At 44.9% G+C, this 21,943-nt stretch overlaps 1 protein-coding gene and 1 long non-coding RNA gene across 2 annotated transcripts in view; one reads left to right on the forward strand and one right to left on the reverse strand.

The window, feature by feature from the left end:
* Positions 1 to 21,943, forward strand: part of AATF (apoptosis antagonizing transcription factor) — a 242,475-nt gene that overhangs the window by 188,378 nt on the left and 32,154 nt on the right. The window contains exons 3-5 of the mRNA XM_057399508.1: positions 8,466 to 8,654; positions 8,967 to 9,389; positions 9,874 to 10,011. Of these exons, the coding sequence (XP_057255491.1) occupies positions 8,466 to 8,654; positions 8,967 to 9,389; positions 9,874 to 10,011 (750 nt within the window). The remainder of the gene's footprint in view (positions 1 to 8,465; positions 8,655 to 8,966; positions 9,390 to 9,873; positions 10,012 to 21,943) is intronic.
* Positions 4,664 to 7,007, reverse strand: LOC130593971 (uncharacterized). The gene is made up of 2 exons (XR_008970941.1): positions 6,889 to 7,007; positions 4,664 to 4,964 (listed from the first exon to the last, which is right to left on the reverse strand). It is a non-coding gene; the product is annotated as an uncharacterized LOC130593971 (long non-coding RNA).

Consider the following 21,943-nt stretch of genomic DNA (forward strand, 5'->3'; position numbering starts at 1 on the left):
CAGCCTGATTTCTGTGCCCTAGCAGAGGGGCCACTGAGATGAAGCAATAGTTCACTTTAAATACAAAATGTCTTATTTAGTAATATAAAGGTAAAAATACCCCCCTATCTGCAAGGGGTCTGTAAGTGTTTCTATAAAAATAATTCATGCTTTATTAAATACAGGGGAGACTTCTTAAACTGCTGGGCTTGTGTCGAACTCATTTATTTGTCTTTTGTATGAGTGCTCTGGTTTGTGGCTCTTTTGCATTTATATAAGCAAAGTAATGGGCGATCTATTTATTACAAACTTTTACCTATCTGGGCAAGTGCTGTTGATAAATGCTGTTGTATTTGCTGCTAGTTTATTGCTGAATCAATTCTTTTCAATGAGGATTTCACCAAATAGGTTGATTTTGTAGAAAACCCGTTATTGCCGAGCGAGATTTCTTTCTTTTACTTTCCTTTTTCCCCTTTTTTTTTCCCCTTTTGTAATGAGGTGCTTGTCCTCTTCATTCCGTGTTCTTTTAGGCAGCGATGCGATATGGCTCAGTTTAGGTCAGTGGCTTATAAAAGGGAGGGAGGAGAGCCTGTCTTTTTTTATTCCTGACGCTCCATCCCTTCCATAGGGGTTCTGCCCATCGTCGGGGGGGAGCCCGGGAGCCGATCCCATGCTTGAGGCTGAGCGTGTCCTTCAGTGCTTCCTGGGATCCGCTCCGGAGGCCCCTGCGCTTTGTGGATTTGAATTCTGTGCTCTTCAGAGCAGGCTGGGTGTTTCTGAAGACCCTAATCCAGCAACAATTGCACAGTCAAAACTCCTTTTGAAACCATTGTCACGTTGGGTTCTTGTAAGTCCTTGTTTACAAGAGCGTTTCCATTGACTTCAGTAGCGTTACTTGGGTGAATAGCGGTCTGCGGGAGAAGGGCCTGGAAAAATCTGTGCTGTTCTCCGTGGGTTTTCCATGCAGAACCATGGGCACGCAGCACGTGCGGTGGGATTTCAAGAGTGGTTTTAGAAGCAATTGCTCTCTTTTGATCTTTTCTTCCTTGACCTTCACCTTGTTGCTGTGTCCAGCCCGGATGAGGGTGTTGCAATGCGTGAGGCTGAGGACTCGTGCAAAGCCCATGTGTAGGACCATTTACTAGAAAAAAGTTACAAGGCCCTGTAAGTATTATTCCTATTGAGCTAATCTATACAGAGAGAGTTTGAAGGCTGATCAAAGTGTCTTTAACATGCCTTGAGTTTCCAGCATCCCAACACCTCTGCTTTTGGCTCAAACTAATTGTCCCCCTGCGCTATCACTGTGCGATGCTCCTCGCTGCCCTTCGTCTCCTGTTACTCCTGGTATCCATTTACTCAAGCCTTTGCTTGGGGAACAGAGGGGGATTTGTAAGTCTGTACCCCAGGAGGAAGAGTGTACTTCAGTTATGATTTGTAGACCAATGATGTCTATTATTTTAATACATGTATGTGTGCCCAGATGCTGCGCGATGGGTACATGATACAGAGCTATAAATAAATACAGTTTTCAAATATCAGGGTGATTCACATTCTTTTGCCATCCCAGGAGGTGGCAGATGTTGCAGTGTCCTCTCAGGAATGATTCCTTTGGCCATAGTCTGGATTTTTATCCTGGATAAGAGTGTTGCATTGAAGCTTTGCATGTTCTCACAATGTTAAATATAAGCATTTGCAGTCTCTCTTTCTGTTACTGCCCCATGTAGATAAATTCATATATGTTAAGTTTAAACAACTGATACCTATCCTTAAATGCTGCCAGCACTGTTGAACTGGGAACAGGGAACTGTGGTGCTGGAGCAGCTTCTGGAAAGTCTTGTCTTTGTGTCTGCCATGGCACTGGGTGCTCGGCATTCCTCACACCAATAAAATATCCATGAAGTTATAAATGAAATTAAAGGGACCATTGCAAATATATTTTGATTCTAAATCCGTCCGGGATTGCTATCATCTTGTGTTTCCTTTCTGGTTGTTATTTTTATTATGGTGATTTTAGCTGTAGAGCATAGGGTCATGCTTGGAAAGTGGAGTTTGTTGCTTGGAGAGCTTTTATGCATCAGATGCCGAATTGTGTTGCAGAGATTGCAGGGTGAACGTGACCTCACAGCTCCAAATTACCACCCCTCTGTTCCTGGAATTCCTGTAAGGGCAGTCTTAGGGCAACTGCTTTTCCTGCAGTGTTTTCCCTATATGTGTATGGGATCACTGAAGGTGATGGGCACAGCTGGTTTTATTGCACGTCATGGTTTGGTTCTTGGAGAATGCCCTTGGTCCTCAACATTCCGCTCTTGGGGATGAGGGGCACAATGGGGCTCTCTGCAGCCTTCTGTTACAGGCTGCCTTCAGATGAGGACCAGCTCCACTTGGGTGCCATTTGGTGCGCTCTTAGAGAGTGGTTTTGGCAACTGCAAGAATTCGAGTTCTTTTCCTGATTGGTTTTAATCCAAGTTCTTCCTGCAGAATCCAAGCCTTAAAGCAGCTGCTGGTATCTCACATGGTTTGGAATGAAACTCTTCACTCTGCTCCTCGAGGAAGCCCAAGTTTGCAGGACAGGTTGAGTGTGGCATGGTCAAAAGGTCTCTTTATATGGTGTGGGAACGGTCACACAGCACAGCCTGGGAATGTGAGCTGGAAAATATCCCCCCGGCTTCCATGGAGCTGGAGCGAGCCGCGGGGAAGTGTTGGGAGTGAGCACTGCCCTGCATGGTTGTGCTCAGTGTCTCCGTGAGAGCTGTGTGCTGTGTTCCTGCACAAACCAGTGTGCACGGGGGGTGTTGCACGGGGGGGGGTGTGTGTGTGTGTGTGCTTTTTGTAGATGAAAAATAGAGATTTTGGCTCTGTCTAAAAAAGGTTTTCTTCCTGTTTTTGGATTGTCTCTGGGTGGCCTTTAAAATCCTTATCTGCTGGAAGCATCTTCAGGCTGCGCGCCTATTCAGGCTCACTGTATTCATTCTGGTCCTAGATGTAAGAGCCATTAAGGGTTGATTAAATCTTTAAAACAGTTGTGTTTTCTGAGTGAGTGGTGGGTTAGGAATACCCCAACCACCCCAGTCAATAAAAACACAGGTGAGAAACAGCAATAAATATTTATAAGGAGAGTGGTTTTTAATGTACATAACCGAAATGTCCTCTCGGGTCATTTATTTTAGGAGGTGGGTTTATGAATGCTCTTTTCTGCTTCTCCCCAATTTTTTCCTCTTCTTTTCCCCCCTATTTCCCTGACAAATTGTGTTGCTGATTTAAGAAAGGGAAATTTCAAATGGAATAGCCTGGCTGCAATGAGAAAGCCTGGTTTGGGAAATTACATTTGCTAGCCAAAGCATTGGAAAGATAAGCTCAGCTCGGGCTTGCAGCTATTTTTGGGCGGCGCGCAGTCCTCCGGATATGGGTCAAATCCTGCCGTTGATAATGCAATTCAATTAAATCCAGGAGACGAGGCTCCGGCGCCTGTCATTCCCGTGGATCTCTATGGGAATCCCATGGCAGCCCGGAGCCTGCAGCCCACCTCGCTCCCACCGCTCCGCTGAGCGCAGGTTCCGCGGGCGAGCAGCGAGTTACTCGCTGGTGGTGTCTGAACGGCTTCACGTTTCCAACACGTCCCTTTATTTATACCTTTAAGAAATGCCCTGGAAAATGGATTCCTGTTAATAACCTGTAATTACACAGATGCATGAGGATGATGTGGTCCTTCACTGCCAAAGCTACCCTCTCATCTGACAATTTCCTACAGGATGACAAGCTCCACGGATACACGGGAGCACAAGAGGCTGGGTGTGAGGCATTAGAAGCGCCTTTTTGCTCGCAGCGCAGGCTGTTCCAGATGCACTTGTTTAGGTGCCCTGTGTTTAGGGTGTTAGTTCCATTTAGCAAATCAGCGTGTAAATAGAAAGGAAAATTAAGAGGAAAAAATGCCACAGGAATTCTGTCAGTCAGTTTGATGGCTTCTGCTTATAGTTCATAAATAGGCAGAGGGGTTTACGGAGCGCACCGTGATGCAGGAAAGGCTTTCGTGATTGTCTGGAATTAAGATGTATTGATAGATTTGGGTTGGTACAAATATTCCCCCGCATGATCCTGAGTGCAAACCACAGCAGCGTGGTTTGAGGGCATGTGAACCAGAAATTAAAAGCGAGCCTGAGAGTCTCTTTTAATTACCCTGCTAAGTGAAAGGCAAAAGAGAGGGAATGAACGGGGAGGAAGGAGGCTCCGGCAGTGCAATACGTTAACAATCCGTGACTTCCACACACTGCGTTTTCTGCTTGATGTGGGTTTATAGTGACTGGATCTCCTTGTCAAACACTGTGAACTACCAGCTCCTTGTGCTGACCCCAGTAACCAGAGCAGGGCCCAGTCTGGGGCTCCCCCTTAACCCCTGCACATGGAGGACACATGTAATGTATGTGTGCAATGCATGTGTGTGAGTGTAGCCTTCCTGTTTGTTTTGCACCAGTGTAAGCAATGGAAGCAGGACAGAAAAGAAACAGGTCTATAGGCTCTGTTAGAGTTTGCAGTTGTACATACAGGAATCTTAATGCATTGCTGGATTTGGGATTTATACCGACCCGTTGTCCCATTAGTCTCAGTGGGTGAAATCCTGATCTCGCTGGCGTGAGGGGCAAAAACAATGCTGACTTTAAGCAGCCCATTTTTCACTCCAAAGGAGTAATGCAGCTCACTGTGTATTTTTTATTAATTATACTGGGTATGTAGTATTTAACCATCACTAAAAGCCTCTCTCTTCCTTTATTAACAGGGCTATTTATTATTCGTGAGGTTAGAGAACATCCCCTTTTCACTCTTTAAGAGTGCAGAGGTTTGAAAATGCAGTTACGCAGGGGGGTTCTTGGCACTGGTTCTTTGCTTAGGTGAGTGGTTCGTTACTCCTGTTTCACTTGTTTCTGCTCCTTAATTTTCCGTAGATTTATTTCTCCAGGCTCCTCCCTTTGTTTGCAATGGCATCTTTTACTCTGGAAATAAAACACCTACGAACTCAAAGGAAAAAGAAAGACCTAGAAGCAAAGCCAGGGAAGACACACAGTACCCGTCCCCTGGTTTTCAGGTTTCCTGGTTTATAAACCCATGTCTTAATGAAAAACAAATGATAGTAGTGCTTAATGTCACATTGCTGGAGCAATGGTAAACCCACATAGTATATAATGCAGAGCATTATACCTGTCAATCACGGCGTGATGAAATAAATACAAACTACAGTATGAAGGAGTGAGATGCTCAACAGCATGAACTCCAAGGGTTTTGCTTGTGATGGAAATGTGATTTTCAGTGAATATTAGTTTTTATAAACATTGAATTGTATATTGTCTGTGCACTACCCGAGATCATATGGTTTTACAGGGGGAGGCCCCGGGGCGTGTGAGAAAGGGGTGAGACGTTGGGGTGTTTCCCATCCATCCCCTGCAGGACCCCGGTGGCGGGAGCATGGATGGCTGCGATAATTAATGATATTCCTCTGCCCTCTGTAGGAGAGCTGCCCGCACTGAATGCTGCTGCGGGAGCACCCCGACCTGTGCAGCCCCCACCGCTCTGCATCCCAATTAGAAACCAGGTCCGGATTCATTTGTAGAGCCTTTAAAAGCAGGTAAGAGTCCTGAGTGGACACAAAGGGGATGAGCAGCAGCTTACGCAGCTCTTCTCCCAGCCAGGGCTCGAACCAGCTCAAGTTTGCAGGTTGCTGTTGGCACCTTCCTGGGGAAAATCTCAATGCCAGCTGTGGAAAACCCAGGTCCTGGAGTCCAGGCTGACCCCCTGAAGCTGTTCATTGTAGGGTCTGAAGTTCAAACCTGTGTCTGCAACTTGAATCCAAGATGCAGATTAAGGTCCCTCCTCCCTTGTGACAAAGTATGTGCTAATTCCCATTGGCATTCCCTAATTCCAGGTCCACCTGTGTGTTTTGGGGTCACTTCACCCCACAAAGCAGCCTGGAGAAGCTGCTGGTGGCAAACCCAAGAACCTGTTCTCATTAATGCTCTTGGCTGGCCACTTCTCCATCACTTCGTTGCTCCTTCTAGGTGAGAGTTGGGCAAAAGCACCCCAGGAGCTTTGGTGCTGGTATGGATTTGGTGAGGTTGGTGTAACTCTGGTGTAAGGAGCCATCTGGTGTAAGTCTGGTGTAAGGAGCTGTCTGTGTACCAGGTCTGGGGCTAACTATGAACCCCCCGTTCTAAGAGAGACCCTGGCTCCAGCAGAGGCTGGGGATCTTCAGCATACGGAACAAGGAAAGAGCTAATTCAGGTCTGTGCAGCCACCAGTGCTAAAAAGGCGCAATGTGAGTTAAAGCAGTTGTAGTATTTGATATTATATATTAGGATTTTGCTTTTATACCACTATACCGTTATCCCAGTGCTGCTCAGCTTCATCACACCGCTTCCCACAGCTCGGATATGCGGTTATCGTTATCCTCCATCAGTGGGGGGACCAGGAGCCGGCACCTACGGCCGGGCCGCACGTGGCGGAGGAAGTCGAGGGGGTGGCTCGGCCATGCCCGGTCCGGTGCCGCAGACGGGACCCCGTCATCCCCGCGGACGCCTCGATCTGCCCCCTTTGGGAGCCGCGTGTCCCCGCTGTGCTCCCAGAGCCGGGCGGCCCTCGGCTCGCAGCTGCCCGCCGCGCCGCACCGCGCCTGGGTGGTCCATTGCGAGGGCAGGGGCTACGTCAGGGACCAGGGTTCCCTCAGGAGCCCGGGCTGGGGTTCCCTCAGGAGTCGGGAACACCTCAGGGATCGGAGTTACCTTCATGGGGACCCGCGTTACCTCAGGGCCCCTTCAGAGAGCAGGGTTTGTTTCTTTAGGGTCGGGGCCATGGCCGGGGGGACCAGAGTTACCTCAGGGGTAGCGGCCATCTTGGGGACCGGCGTTACCTCAGGAGCGGGTTTACCTCAGGGCCCCGGGCTGGAGTCGCCTCAGCGCCGAGTTTCCTCAGGCCTGCCAAGGCCGGGCTGGGCTGTGCAGAGCCGGGCTGGGAGCAGATCCGGCTGGGAATCTGCAGGAGAAGAGAGCTGTAACAGCTGAGCGGCGGGACGGGACGGGACGGTTCCTCTGCCGGAGCAGCGCGGCCGGGCCGGCTGAGGGAGGTGGGAGGCCGGGCCGCTGGTGACAGCCCTGTACACATTCCGTGTGCGCGGAGTAGGGCTCAGCACATTGCACACGTGTTGTCTGATGCCAAACAACGGGCAAGTCTCGGTTTGTATCTTTAACCAAGGTGGTTTTGCCTTAGTTGTGGTTTTTGGTATCCATCCCTTCTCCCATGGCATGTAGGTGGCGGTGTCCTCTTTCCAGGCTGGTGCCTGCTGATTCCTTGGCTTACCCTCTCCAGAGCATTTTCTCCATGGGGTAGGGCTCCTCTGTAGGACATCTTGTCCCAGGTTCCTGCACTCGCCTCTGGAGACTGTGAGTTAGCCCTCACACACTGGCACTGGTTGGTGATAGGAGGTACTAGGCGCTGTTCATGGTAAATGTGCCAGCTGGCTTGGATCCTCTGTACAAATCTGTGTGAGAGCAATAATGTCTTGTAAGCAACCTCTTAGTAACCATTGGGAAATTAACGTAGTCGGCAGAGATGCTTCCCCATTTTAATAATCATGGTTTAGTTTCATACATCAGGGGTGCCAAGACAGAGAGTGCCAGAAGACTCATTGAGCGCCACAGGTCTGCCCCTTTTGCCCATTCACTCCTTGGTGCTCTGCATTTCTTGTAGCTGGGGTGACTGTATTTAGACCTGCTTTGGTTGTGAGCAGATGTTTTTTCCTTCCCCCCGCCTCGGGTAAACACTATATGTGAGACATTTACATTTCCAAAGAACATTAAAAGAGCACTTAGCGATGTTCAGCCACTTGGATCACTCAGTTGGGTGAACAAAGCTAACCCTGTAATTTTGCATGCAGGGTGTCTTGCACATGAATGGAAATAGGGAGGTGGGCTGGTATGGTGTGTTCTCTTTGCTGGACTGCTCTGTACCTGTGTTCTGGAGAAGATGGGTATGAAAGAGGGTAATAACCAAGGGAAATGATTTTTCTCTGTTTAGCTTTTCTGAAGTGTTTATGTATTTTTGTGTAGCAAGAGGCCAAAGTGCATCTGAACTGCAGGCTTCCTCTTTCATTCTGTAAGCATGGAGTGAAGGCAGTCCTACTTTGCTGAGCCCTGCACCTGGAGGACTGCATTTCTCATGAATCTCTGGAAGCGCTTGGGCAGGCTTAGTTTCAGGTGTGCTCTCTAAAGAGGAGGCAGGAAGGAAAGAGTGAATGTGGGCAATGTTCATTCAAAAGAAAGAATTCAGCTCTCAGGGCCTAAAAGCCAGGCTCCTCTGTGAGGCTGTGTTGCTATCCAGCTCACCTTTGCAGTATATGTTTGTTTGTGGAGCATGGGGAGTTTTCCATGACTCCTTCCTGCAGCTGGTGGTTCTAGTCTGAAATTCAGTTCATTTTAGACATCCCCCCCTTTTTCTTTTCCCCACAGCTACAGTTGCTAAAGTGATTGACAGATTTGAGGATGAAACTGCAGATGACGTTTTACCTGTTGGTAACATACGGAAAAAAGCTTCAGCCTCTCTCTTGGAAGCTGATAAAAGGTACAGTGGAAAAGCAACATCCCGCAAAGCTTTGCAGGAAGAACTCTGGGGAGATGCTGTATCTGAAGAAGGATCCGGTAAGAAATGCCGTTTCTTTCCCCTTTTCACTAGACTAGTTGAAATTTGAGTAGTTAACTATTAGTTAACTACAGAGCTAGGGCCGTGTGAGCTGAGATGCCAAACTTTAGGTCCCTGTTACAGGGCAATAAACAGGTACATTTAGGTTGGACGTCTTGAAGTGCCTTCCCGAAATTCAGGAGTAATGTTGTATGATGATAAAATGGAGTTTGGAGCTCAAATAGGCCAAACCTGTAACTGTTGATGATGCGGGCTGCAAAAAGGCGTATTTTGCTGGTAAATAAATAACTGTTTTCTCTTTTAATTATTAGCTGAAGAAGCATTAGATGACTGGTACAGTGGCAGCGAGGATTCGGAAGAGAATGGCAGCTTAGGCACTAAAACAAAGGAGAAGCTGGGCAGTGCTGGCAGTGACCAAGAGGATGACTTGGAAGATGATGAAGAGACAGATCCGTCTGCCAAGACCAAGGAATCAAAGTTCAGCTTCCAGAACATCACAGACTTTGAGAAATTTACAGAGGGGATGGATGATGTTGGAATCAGTGAAGGGGAAGATGAAGATGAAGATGATGCCAGCATGGAAGAAGGAAGTGATGAGGAGGAATATGAGAGTGAAAGCCATGACAGTGTAGAAGAAACCAAAGACCACGAAGATGATGGGGGGGTGATGACATTCTCAAAAGGACAAGAGACTGAAGAAGTAGAAAAAGGAAAAGCAGTGAAGAATCAGCTAGGTTTGTACACATTTGCCTTGTATTTTGTCAAGCCTTTCACATTGCTGACATCATAGAAACTGGCCATGTTAGGAACCACTTCAGCATGTTAACATGCTGTTAGCATACTGCATGGGCATGCTACAGCAGCTCTAGTCACATTTGCAAATGGTCTGCCAAATCTGCTAGGCAAGCTGGTGTCACTGTTGCTACAAAATCTCAGGTTATGAAGTGTATTTATCCACTGGCCTAACTGAACCAGTAGTAAATTGCTTGTGGTATTGGTGGGGATGGGGAGTTACCACAGTGGGAGTGCTGATGCCATTTCTGTTTCTTCTGAAAATGTTATACTGACTGCAGTTTCTTCCTGTCTGTCCTATTAAATGATCAAACCCCCATGTGCAGAATGTACTTTTAAACAGTAAAGGAAAAAGATGATTTTTCTTTTGTGGATTCTAGAATTGCAGTCAGGATCATATTGCTTTATTTTCTCTGTTTTATAAAGCTCTGTGGGATCAGCTACTGGAAGGGAGAATCAAGATGCAGAAGGCGCTTGTAACAGTCAACCGGCTTCCACAGCCAGACACTTACCCAACCTTCAGGAAGGAAGGTGGACAGGAATTTGACAACGCTGTTGAGAACTGTAAGAATTCTTTTATTTCTCTACTTTAGTTAGACTACTGTAGCCAGTATGGTTTGCCTGTGTAGGAAAGAGTTAATAGGAAGGTGAGGGCTTTGAGTTCCAGGTGTCTTGTGTTAGCTGTTGGTTTGTGTTGCCTTAATTGTTAATGAAATTCCACCTGTTTTCTACCCCAGACAAAGAGACACCTTGTCCAGAGACACCTTGTGGTAGCAATTTTGTGCTGGGGCAGTGAATACAAAAATTTGCCTTAACCAGGAATAATGAAGCCCATAAGAGAGGGCCTGTGCTGTTAAATCAGCAGCAAATACCTTTTCAGCTTGGAGCTGCTTTATCTGTTTATTTCTTAGGATCACTATTAATGATATTGATCTGGTGAGATTTGTAGTAGATTCTCCAATATGGCAAATACAATTGCGTGCTCCAGCTGGTAATTGCAAAGTACTTCACTGTGTTGTGGGTCTATTTAATTTTTAGAATTAGACACCTTTTTTTATTGGAGTTAAATGCACAGGGAGATGAATGTCTGGTACGTTATCCTTAGGAACAAATACTAATGACTGCAGGTATTGGTGTCTCTCCCTGACATGCTGTCTTCTGATTGCGTTAATCACAAATTAATGAACTTTATAGAAGTCACAAATTAATGAACATCAAGAGGCATTGAGACAGTTTTGGCCTGGCCTGGCACAATTCATCTCAAAACTGGATTAGGAACTTTCCCCATCATTGTGCCTACACCAGGTGTAGACTCCCATCTTAGGGCGTATACCTCACCTGAACATGGCAGCTAATCAGCTTATCTGGAGTTACAGCAGGTGAGATCTGTTACATTTTAAACTTAGCTCTGCTGCTTTAAATTAAGTGATTAAGGGGAAAAAAGGCAAACTCCCAACAATACTAAGCTGACCTTTCAGTGAAATACATGTTATTAATGTATTTAATGAGATGCATTACAAACTGCACCGAGCACCATGTTTCATTACAGGTCTAAAATGCAATATCATTAAAGACCTTTAACAGAAACAATGGTTGACATTTTGATATTTCCCATAAGCAAAATACATCCAAGATCATGGAGTATAATACTGTACGCAGTACAGCAGGGAGGCTGATCTTTCAGTTGTTCAGAACACTGAAGCAAAATCCACTGTTAGTAACTGCCCAGCAGTTTCCTCCCCACTCTCATCCCATAGTCTTATCACAGAAAGTTGCGGTAGTGTACTCGGATGTCCCTGGTAGCCTAGGTTTGTGTTCTGGATTTCATCTGTGAAGACAGGAAGAAAATAAAGCTGGAGTAGGTTACAATAAACTAGTTTTTGATGAGCTACACTACCATGCAGTGCAGCTGTCTTTCACTGTCCTGCAAAGATGCTCTTTCCAGAGGTTACAAAGTGCCAAGCATGAAATAAAGAGTAAACTTAGACATGAAGATCTTCTGAAAGACTAGGGATATAGTTGGTGTTACGTGGCAAAGACCTGTTTCTCTCTTGCTGTGTTAGGCCTTGTGAGAGGGATTCATGTCTGATCAACAGCTAGAGCGTTACCAAGTGTGCAGGCTGAGCTGTGCTACATTTTAAGTCCAGAACTTCTGCCTGGATAGCAGGGCTGTGGCCTGTCCATTCAGGAGGTGAAACTAAGTAATTCTGAAAGTATACATCATAATATATTTAATAAACTGTCTTACTTGGTTCTGAATGGGCATGTAGTAGGCTGGGTAAATACTCGTGAGTTCTCATCCCTTCTGTGCTACCATTGGGTGAGTAGGATCCCATTCCCCAGACTTGAAAAAATAGAAGAATTGTGCATGAGTAAGTTGAAAGATGAGTGTCCTGTAAAGTAAGATGGGACTTTAAATACTGAATGTTGAGGTGGTTCATTGTATGTGATGCGCTTTGGTCTTGGACAGGATTTGGGATAATCATGACATTGACACTGTTTTGGACAGGATAGTACTCCCCTTTCAGGCAAGCCTCAGCTCCTTTCCAAATCCACTACAGAAATTTGGCATGCTTTCATTGAACAGGAAGAAATGATTTCATGTTGATGTTGCACAAAGCAGTTGGTGCCAAAAATTCAGACTCTGGATGTGCTCTGTAGCCTGCTGAAGACAGGAGTGCATAGAGGTCTCTGCACCCACCTCTCTGAGGACCTGCACAGGTCCTTTGCATCTCTGAAAGCTGTCCCAGAGCACTCAGTGATTTATCCCAAGTTCTTCCATTTCTCAGGAAATCTCTGCTCTGTGCTCACAAGAAGGATGAATTTTTTGAAGTGGAAAATGGTCCTTCGTGTATTTGTCTCCTTGCTGTATCCCACTTGTGGCAACCCTCTGTGCGGTTAGTGGTGGTAGTGAAATCCCCTTAGGTTTGAGTATAATTGTGTTAAAGAGCAGGCAGCAGTGCTCTATACATTTGCAGTTTCAAAGCTAAATCTGAGTGAACGCAGTAAGGTCATGCTTGTTTTCCCAATTTTGAGAGTAGAGGTTACAAAGCCTCTAGTGTTTTAATTTTTTTTTTTGTAATTTTTTTTTTTTCTTTAATGATGCCCCATGGTTTGGACACTCTGGATTCCTGAGATCTCAGGTTCTGCTGGATGATTTACTGCAAAATTGCTTATAAATTGAAGTAGAAAATGTTTTGCAGACCTGGCAGCTTTCAGGCTTCACACCCATTTGTCACCCAGCATTTCCCTTTGTGTATAGAACAAGAATTAATTAGGCTGCACTGCAGGAAAAGTTTATGGCCATAATTTATATAGGATGAATTTCTGTTTAAAGAGACAGCCTTGCTTTGTTTGCGCTGTCTTACTTTTTCTTTCCCCCTCCTTTTTTTTTTATTTAATCTTTAATTACGTTCCAGATATTTTTTTTTTTGTCACTTTTTACATACAAATTGGAGAGCAAACTGTGGTCATGGAGCTTCTGTTTATTCCTGGTTTGCATCCATGGAGCAAGTTAGAGTGGGTTTTAATGCTGAAATCACAGCAGAGCGCAAATGTTTAATGCACCGCGCACGTGAGCTCCCACAGCTCAGGTTCCTGAGGTGCTGCTGCCCAGGGTCTGTTTCTTCAAGATACATTTGTATTCTCTTGCACCATATCTTCCAGTCTAGTCCAGGGCTTGAGATGTTGCCTCTGTTTGGGGTCTTGCACGTTCAATTAATGTTTTTCATAATCAATGCAAGTCAGAATTTGCAGCCTGCTCCTGATTTGCACATTAAAGAGACCCATTAATTAAAAATTCCAATCCCTGGCATGTTCCCGCAGGATCCTTGCATTATTTACATAGAAAAAGAGTGCAAGGTGCAAGTTTCTGTGCTGTGGCTCTGTGCAGATTGCATGCCTGCCATTCATATTTGTGCGTGTGTTTTCAAGGGGGAGGAAGGTTAGAAGTGGATCTCAGGAAAATGTCACAAAAAATGACCTCAAGAGTGTGAAAGAGCCAAAGAAAAGGTGGAAGCAACATCAGTGAAGCCACATCCAGTGTCAGGATTTAACCAGTTCCTACGTCTGGGGCTTGTTCTGTTAAATCTTGATACAGTGACAAAAACCCTGCAGCTAATTGGGGGGCAGGGGGGCAACAAGAGCTTTAAGCAATGATCTCTCTCAGTTGACGCAGGCTAGAAGCTGTTGTTCCATGTGCCCTCTGTAGCTGGGCTTCCCAAGTACTGATGTGTAGCTCTGTTCCTGCTATTTGCATTACTTTGTCTAAAGATAATTCTGGTTGAAAATACTGAGCTGGGAATGTTTTGTTGACTAGTACTTTATGTTCCCAAAGAGCTGGGAATTCTGGCTTTTAAATACTATAACATGTTATTTTCAGGTTTTAGTTGGTGAGATGAGTTAAAAGCAGGCAGAAACCCAGGTGAGATTCTGCAAGATCCTGATGGAAATGGCAAGACTTTAAAGGGATGAGTAGTTGTGTATGTTTTCATGTGTATATGTTTCCTAAGAGTTCAGTAGGTGCCTGAAATGCAAACTGCTGGCTTAATTTTTGTAGGTGTTTTTGCTTTGACTCTGTCTGTCAGTGGATTAAGAGAAAACTCTGGAATACCACATGGCTGTTCTTTAGCATAAGCTCAAGATAAATTGTTTTGGAGAAATGGGGGAAATACTGGTTTTGGTAAGAGGCAGATATGCAGGGTGTGGAAGAATGGGTTTGCTCACTGAAGGAACAGAAGTGGGGACAACAAATATTAACTGTTCTTTGCACTTTGTTGAGCTGTGGAGAAGTTATACAAAAGTTTGTGATCAGTAAGAAAATAAACCTGAATAAAGTGAATCAGATAAAAGCAAATGAAATGCTCCATGTGCTTGCAAGGCCAGTATCCCCAAAGCTGCTTGGATTATAAATGTATTAATGGAGCAGCAGCCTCAACTTCTCAGTACAGTGCCTGGTCAGTATATGTTTTAAATAGGATGCTGGGAAGAAACTTGATTCAAAAGAAAAATGTAGAAAGATGAAACAAGGGAAATGAGTGTGACCTACACATAAGGTTTGCAGGAAACGGCTCACTGTTCATACTCTTACTGTGGCCAGTTTCTGCAACTCAGAGTCACTTGCTGGAGAATCTGTATTACACATTGATTAGTTATTCCCTTAAGGTGTTACATCTCAGGTGCAGCTAGCCAAGGGTTGATGTTTAATTATGTTTTACTGAAAAGTAGAGCTAAAAGGAGCACATAAACTTTGCAGGCCTTGCTTGGGGCTGTATAGGTCTGGGTGCTTGTTGCCTTCTGGAAATGGAGGAGATGCTGACTTTTTGTTCCTCAAATGTAAGGTCCAGTTGAAACACTTTGACCCAGAAATGTCTGTTTCTGGGGTGGAAAAAGGTATGTTGTTTTGAGTGTGCTGGTAAAGGACTGTGCTTGCACCTGAAGCTGTGCGGACCTGCATAAGACTCTTGGTTTGCCAGGTTGGTGAACTGCTCCTGTGACAAGTATCTGTGGCTTGTGACTAAACAGCACATTTGTGGACAAGGCCTCTTAAGGATGTGATTAAGAATCCCACTTACATTCATTGCCAGCAGGAGACCTCCAAAGATGTGATGTGTTTTCTGGTTTTACATTCTTGCATATTAAATGCTTCTGTATGAATGCTTCACAACTGAATAGCTTCATTTTCTTCTGGGTTGCTTCTGTAATATTTTGCTGGAAAGGAGCTCAGGACTGATTTTATTCGGTATCTCTTTAGTGTATGTTCTTAGTGTCTTTTGAATAGAGGATTTTGTCTGGGTTCTGTTACTTTGGTTCCTGATCTTTAAAAAAAATGAACAAATACATTCTGTAGGACATCCAGGTAAATCCTGTTGAAGAAGCTGGTTAAGCATTGACTGAGTAAGATCAAGTCTGCCTTAAGTAGCAAAGAGCCTGTTCCACTTCCTGTAAGAGAGGATGTATCTGGCAAGGTGTCCTCCTCTCCAATTGTGCAGCATCCTCCTTCTGGTGGGGTTGTTCCTTGCCTTCACCTGGTTGTCATTTTACACATCTGGTTAGAGGGAAGCTGTCACATGAAATGTGCTTTATAGACTTTGGGTTTTCCAGAGAAGCTGTGCAGGAATCAGCTGCCAATAATTCACTTGTAATTTTATCATCATCTCTATTTGTGGATGGCTTTTAAAACTAAACTGTATCCACCCATACATCTGGAGATGATAATACATTAACACAGAGCAGGGTAGGTGTCACAGGGGAGTGGGGGAGGAACTGAGGCACAGGCAGATTGCACAGTTTCCAGAGGCACAGAGCAGTTACAGGATTAATTGGTGCTAGGCAAGATCATGGACTTAAATGCGTTCTTGCTTTGAAGATTTTTACTGGGAGCCTGTGCAAATGTGTGACAGCAGAACTGGGTTTCAGGCCTGAGTGTAAATTATTGTGATCAGATCTAGCCTACTTAAAACTGGTAGTTCATTTTAATTGAATTGTATTAGTCTAGACACTTTCTGAATACAAAACCCATCCTGCTTTTCAGTCCGTGCAGGGCTGAATTTGATTTAAATGGATGTGGATGCAGGTGTCCCCAAATTTCACCTTTTCTCTCTGATCTAATGAAGAATCTATTCAACTCTTTCTGGGTCTGAGCCAAAGCCTGTTGACAATAATGAAGACTTCTCTCTCAACTGAAATAAATGAATGAACCAGACTGGTTTTTGTAGACTTTGTTGTAATGATCCTATGCTGTGGAGAGCTTTTGGTAAGAACTGGGGTCAGAAAGGATGATCTGCTCATGGGTGGCCATTGTGTGTCATGCCAGTGAGTGAGAGGGAAGGGAGATGAAGTGAGAAGCTTTAGACAAAGGCACAGGTCTCATTTTTGGAGCTCAGTTATTTGTGCATGTTTAGGTGGGCGACGGTATGTGTGTGATGTGCAGGATTTGGGCTGTGCAAGGTACCAGTAAGATACTTCGTGTTTTTTTGTTGCTGGCTGTGAATTGTTCACAAATCCTGTGTGGAAGGTGAAGTGCAGGATATTTATTTATTTAACATGCAGTTTTAGTTTGTGTTTTCTGTCTGGTTTTTGAGGGTTTTCTCTGACAAAACCCATCTTGCCCTTCCTCAGGGGGTGCCAAGGCTTTTAGCATGTGATAATTAGTCTTTTTGAACAGAATTGTCTGCTTCTCTTGTACAGATGTGGTAAAACTGAAACGCTCCCACTTAACGGGTAAACTCCATAGCCATATGGGTTGGACACTAGTGGTGTTTGAGGTTTATTTAAAGCTGCCTTAATTTCTAGTGCAGGCAGTGGTAGAAGAGTCCATACCATCCCAACTCTGGACCGCGGAATTACACCACACTTTAAGCACATCAAATAGGTTTGCTTGCACTTGAGTTTCCAAAGATAATTAATAGCTAATTAAATAGAGTTTAGCTAAATACTTGTGTGTGTGAGTCTGTGTACTCCACAAACAAGATACAGGGGAACAAAGGCTTGCAGTGCATCCAGACAAGCATGTGCAAATGTCAGCTAACTTGGATTAATTGGCAATTGGTTACCTTGAGATGGAAACTCAGTGCTTGTCATGATAAATATAATGAATGGCCTGGTGTTATATGGGGAGGTCAGTCTGGATGGGCTAATGTTCTCTTCTGGCCTTAATATCTAGATAACTATGAAATTTCACATTTCCTCTTCCTTTCTCATTCCTGCCTGTGTACCTGGGGGTTCTTGCCTGGCAGAGATGGGATGTGTGCTGTCAGCTTCTTTACATTTACAGTAATGTAAAACATCAGGTTTTATAAATCTCATTTTTTAAAGCCCCATCCCCTCCCTGGTATAGGCTGATATCAAAAGATGCCGGTGGAGGCGAATCAGTAGAGCATGAACTTCATGGAAGGGTTTCTCTTTCTCTCCCTTCTCAGCCTTCCCTCTCCCCCAGCCCCCACTAATAAAATCCTTGAATACCAAACCTTTTATTCTGTTGTTGCATCTAGTTATATTCTTTACTTTTAGCAAACTCATCAATGTCTGATCCTGTTGTCCTTGCCGCCAAATGCAGTAATATTTGAGTGAAAGGGCTAAATTGAGTCTGTTCTGTAACTCTTTGGGAGTCAGCTGAACTGCTGGTGTGAAAGGGGTTTTCAGCATTGGCTCCTTTGTGCTGAAGGAATACAATTTTCCCCTCTGCAAAGGCTTTTGCATCATTTGCATTCCAATGGAACCAGCAAATTGGGCCTTCGGTTTGGAGCAGACCTTTTTTATTGCAATCAGCAGAAAAGTTGGCCTTTTTCCTCCTATCATTTGATAAAATTTCACAAACTCATGTTTTGGGAAGCATGAAGGGAATGTTACTCCAATTGTCCCAGATAATCTGGACAGATTTACAAGTACTTTGTGCTAGGATTCAGCTCAGGTCTCTGGATACATGTGTTTAACTCACCACCACCTCTAAAAGAATCCACTCTCCGCTGCCAAAGGGCTCGCACCCAGCCTATAATTTAGCCTATGCTGGCTCTTGTGGCTTCTGTCTTAGACTTATCAGTAGCCTTTTGGCACCAGGATGTACAGCGGTGCAAAACTGAAGATAGTGAAGTCCTGCCTGCACCGCGTTGTTCCTCCTACAGTGAGTTAACGCAGCGGGAATGCTAGGGAAGCTGTTGTCCAAAGCCCCATGCTTAAGATGTGATACCTGGAGGAATTCCCCCCGCCTTTTGCTAGCTGGGTAATGTTGCTCTGCTGTTGGGAATATAGAGCAAGCTCCAAAAGTAATACTGACAGACTTCAGAATTATGATACACTGGAGCTGTGGCGTAATTCTTTGTTGAAGAAGTTAGAGGCCTAAAATGTTAAGGCTTATTGTTATTCCGAGTTGATAATCTCTGCCTTGCTTTAATAATTTTTCCTCATGCCTGGATAGCCTGCGAGTTGCACAATAATCACTCACACAGCTTTGTAATCAATGCCCAAAGTAATAGGATTCCGCTGGCCAACGGCAATTAATAAATTTGTGTCTTTTTTAAAACACTGGCAAGTCGGGCCTGAAATACGACTGACTGCCTCTCCTCATTTGCATATTTATTGCAGTGGAAAAATTCTTGCCGAATGATTGATGTTGAGCCTGCCTCTTGAATTCCAAACAGCACATTATTATGAAATGAAAAATGCCGGCCATACAGTTGATTAAAGTTGAAGACAGTGGAATCGGTGTTTTTTAAGATTGTGGGAGAATTAAAGGCATATTTTAATAGATGTTGACAAGAAGTGAACTAACAAAAGCAAAGCAAAGGATTTGCTTGAAAAGATTTAATCAAACGTGTTTCGGGGGGGATTAATTGCTGGGGATGACTAGTGCAAGTGGCTGGCTTGTGGATTTGAATGAGAAGTATTGTTCTCAGGCCAGCATATCGAGTGCCATTGTGACCTGTAGTTTAACTCCTGTCCCGCAGTCATTTGAAAGGAGTGAAAATTCCCCCTCTTCAGCTGAACGTTGGGATAAATGGGTGTACCTGATAAAGATGCTTTTCATTATGTGCAGATATTAAAGTAGAAGAGGTTTGATTCCTCTCCTTTTTTATCTGAGTGGGGCACTGCACCCGCCCTGGGCAGCGGTGACTTGGTGACTCCCCATGGTAGTGGCACAAGGAACTCACACAATATTTGGCAGCTTGGCTTTGCTCTGCAAACCGTGGTTCAAACACCAGCCGTGTTCCAGTTTTCCTGTGTGAGCACTTCATACAGCCTGTGGAGATACACAGAAAATTAAAAGCTGGCATGTGATGCTATTCCTGTGATGCCAGAGCCTCAGATTTAATTGAGGTGGGGGGGAAGTAATTTAATTCCCAGCTTTGGCATGGGCTCTGAATTTCAGCTGTGGCCTGGGTGTGTGGTGTTTCCTGCTGGTACATCACAGTAAGGATGCTCCTGTTTCTGTTTGCAGATAGTGTGTACACAGTAGCAAGCAAGAGACTGTTCTGCAAGGGAGCACTGCCACCCCATCACACCCCGTTAGGTGCCAGCAACATGCAGCCACGGAGTTAAAAATTCAGGGAGTTTTGCCCCAGTTTTTAGGATTCCCTCCCTGTCTTACCCCAAATCTGCTGGCTGGATGCACCAAGGAGCTTTTCTGGGTGGAGCAGTTTTGGGAATCCCACTGTTTGGCTCTCTGTGAATACCTTTGACAGCCTGGCCTTGAGGGCACAGGCTTTTTTCCATCAACGTAAAGTGTCTCCACATGAGGCCAGTCCCCGCTGCTCTGCACCAGCTGCTGCTCTCCACAGCTGCTTGGGAAGATGAAATGAGACCCCATTTTTAGAGGTCAGGAATAAGAGCACAGCTATTTTTCTGTGCAGGAAGCAGCATTTCTACAGCAAGGCAGAACCTACAGTGATGGGTGAGCACAAGAGCTATGTTCCCTGCAAGTCCCCAGTGTGGCGGTGCTCAGGCTTCAGTGACAGTGGAGGCACAGGAGGAAGGGAGGAGGCTGGTGGGGATGGTACCAGGAGCCACTCCACATGTATGTGCACATACAAGGGGATGCCAGCAGCACAGACAGTTTGTCTGTAAGCACTGGCATTGACAAAATTGATTTTTGTGGGTTGAGAGCAGTAGGACAGATTTCATCTCTGTGTGGGTCTCCTGACACTTTGATACATGGCAGTGCTATCCCTGAATGGAGCTAAGTACTCCAGGGCTACTTTCTGACTGGGTGAAGGGATGTATAAAATGAGAACATATGAGAGAGTATTAACAGAAAGGCACACTTTGATTTACTGGTGCTGGCTCCCAGCTTTCTTGGTGGATTGATATGCTGTCTGGTGGACCTGGAACAACTTTTTCACTCCTGAACACAAAGTGAAGGGGCTCCCATGGACTCTTAAAAGTGACTTTTACAACTTAGTGTCTCGCTACAGACACTCCGGAGGTGTTTCTTGCTGGTGATATACAGCCCAGTGCTAAAGGTGTCAGTTCTGACAATGATGTCTATCTAAGGTAGAATATTTACCCCAGCACATTATAGTGCAGATTATTCCTTGCCTGCTGACCATGGCCCAGACGAGCTGAAGTGCTACTCCGGTTGTAATTGACAGGATCAAAGCTGCCTGGGGTGCTTTAGCTGCTGGAGGGTAGGCAACAGGGAGAAAATAAACAGTTTGGGAAGCTCTGGAGACATTCATCTGTGTTGCAGTTGGGAAGATTTTGCTGCTGCAAGCTGAGCTCTGAGGCTGGGCTAGGGGCACTTTCCTTTTTCAAGGGATCTTTTAGCTGCAGGCACATACAATACATGCATTTTTAAGGGGCTTTTGTCTGTCTCTTGGATTTGTTTTGATGCTAACACATGATTCTTACAAGTACAGCAAACCTAATCCATTAATAGGTTTACATAGAGAAGGGGGCAGAATGTGTCTGTAGTGAACTGTGAGCCAGGGAAGGATGAGTCCAACAACTGATCTACAACAAAAATCTTAAAGCATCTTCTCCTTGACATTCCTGTTACTGAGGTCAGGCTGTAATCTATCTGAAGATGGTGACAACTGAGCAATATCACAGTGGTAACATGTGGGAGATTGAGACCTCTGAATGTCTGGGCTGATTTCTGCTTGCAGTGTCTCTGTCTAGCTGATGGAGATTTGCTGCTCACTCTGCCCATGATCTCTGGCTCCTCTGTTATAAAAAAGAAATAGAGTTGAGTGGTGAGAAGTTCTCTCCATTCTTTTATGGTAACTACAAAGAAAGAAACAGATTTGGGGGTTAAGCAGAGCAGCTCCACTCACTGTCTTGCCAGAAAACAGATCCTGAAGCCATGTGCTGCTACCTTCCCCCAGGCAGGGCCCGTTTTCCCCTTCCTGTAGTGCTTCTTTGTAAAAGTAGAAGGTAGTGCACCAGAGGCAGGTAAATAGAAATGAATCTGTATGAAGTTCAGCCTAGGTTTTTGGGTAGAAGTGTGCCAAGTGTTTTACCTGTAAGAGCTGAGCTGTGATTGATGTGTAGCAATGTACAAAGGGAGAGTTTGTGTAGGCCCAGACAAACACTTGTTTTATATCAGAGCGTGCTGCAGGGAGGCTTGTTGGTCACCACAGAAGAACTGTTTTTAAAGAGCAGATGCTGCAGCAGTGTGCAGTTAACCCCTCCCACAGTCAGCTGCAACTCTGTGTCCTTGGAGAGCATAAGATCATTGGACAGAGACCATTTTCTCTGCATTTGCATAGGGGGAAATTGTCAAAGCCTCTGGATACACAGCATCAGATCTACATTCAGCATTTGTGTCTGCAAACACCCTGGAAAGCAGCTACTCATCCCTGTAAAACTAAACTTCCCACCACATATTAATCATTTTGTACACCTCTCCACCCGAGTCTTTTCTTCACTTTCTTTCTAAGGCTCTCTGAGCCTGCAGTTCTTCTTTTTTGATCAGAATCTCCTCATTAAACTTGCCAGGTCATTGTTTACGTGTCCCCCATAGATCAGATCTTGCTACATTTAATTTTACTTACAATCTAAT

The sequence above is a fragment of the Pezoporus wallicus genome, unplaced genomic scaffold, assembly GCF_028554395.1.
Source record: "Pezoporus wallicus isolate ANWC-B61680 ecotype Strahan unplaced genomic scaffold, APGP_CSIRO_Pwel_v1 contig_8143, whole genome shotgun sequence".
Lineage (NCBI taxonomy): Eukaryota > Metazoa > Chordata > Aves > Psittaciformes > Psittacidae > Pezoporus > Pezoporus wallicus.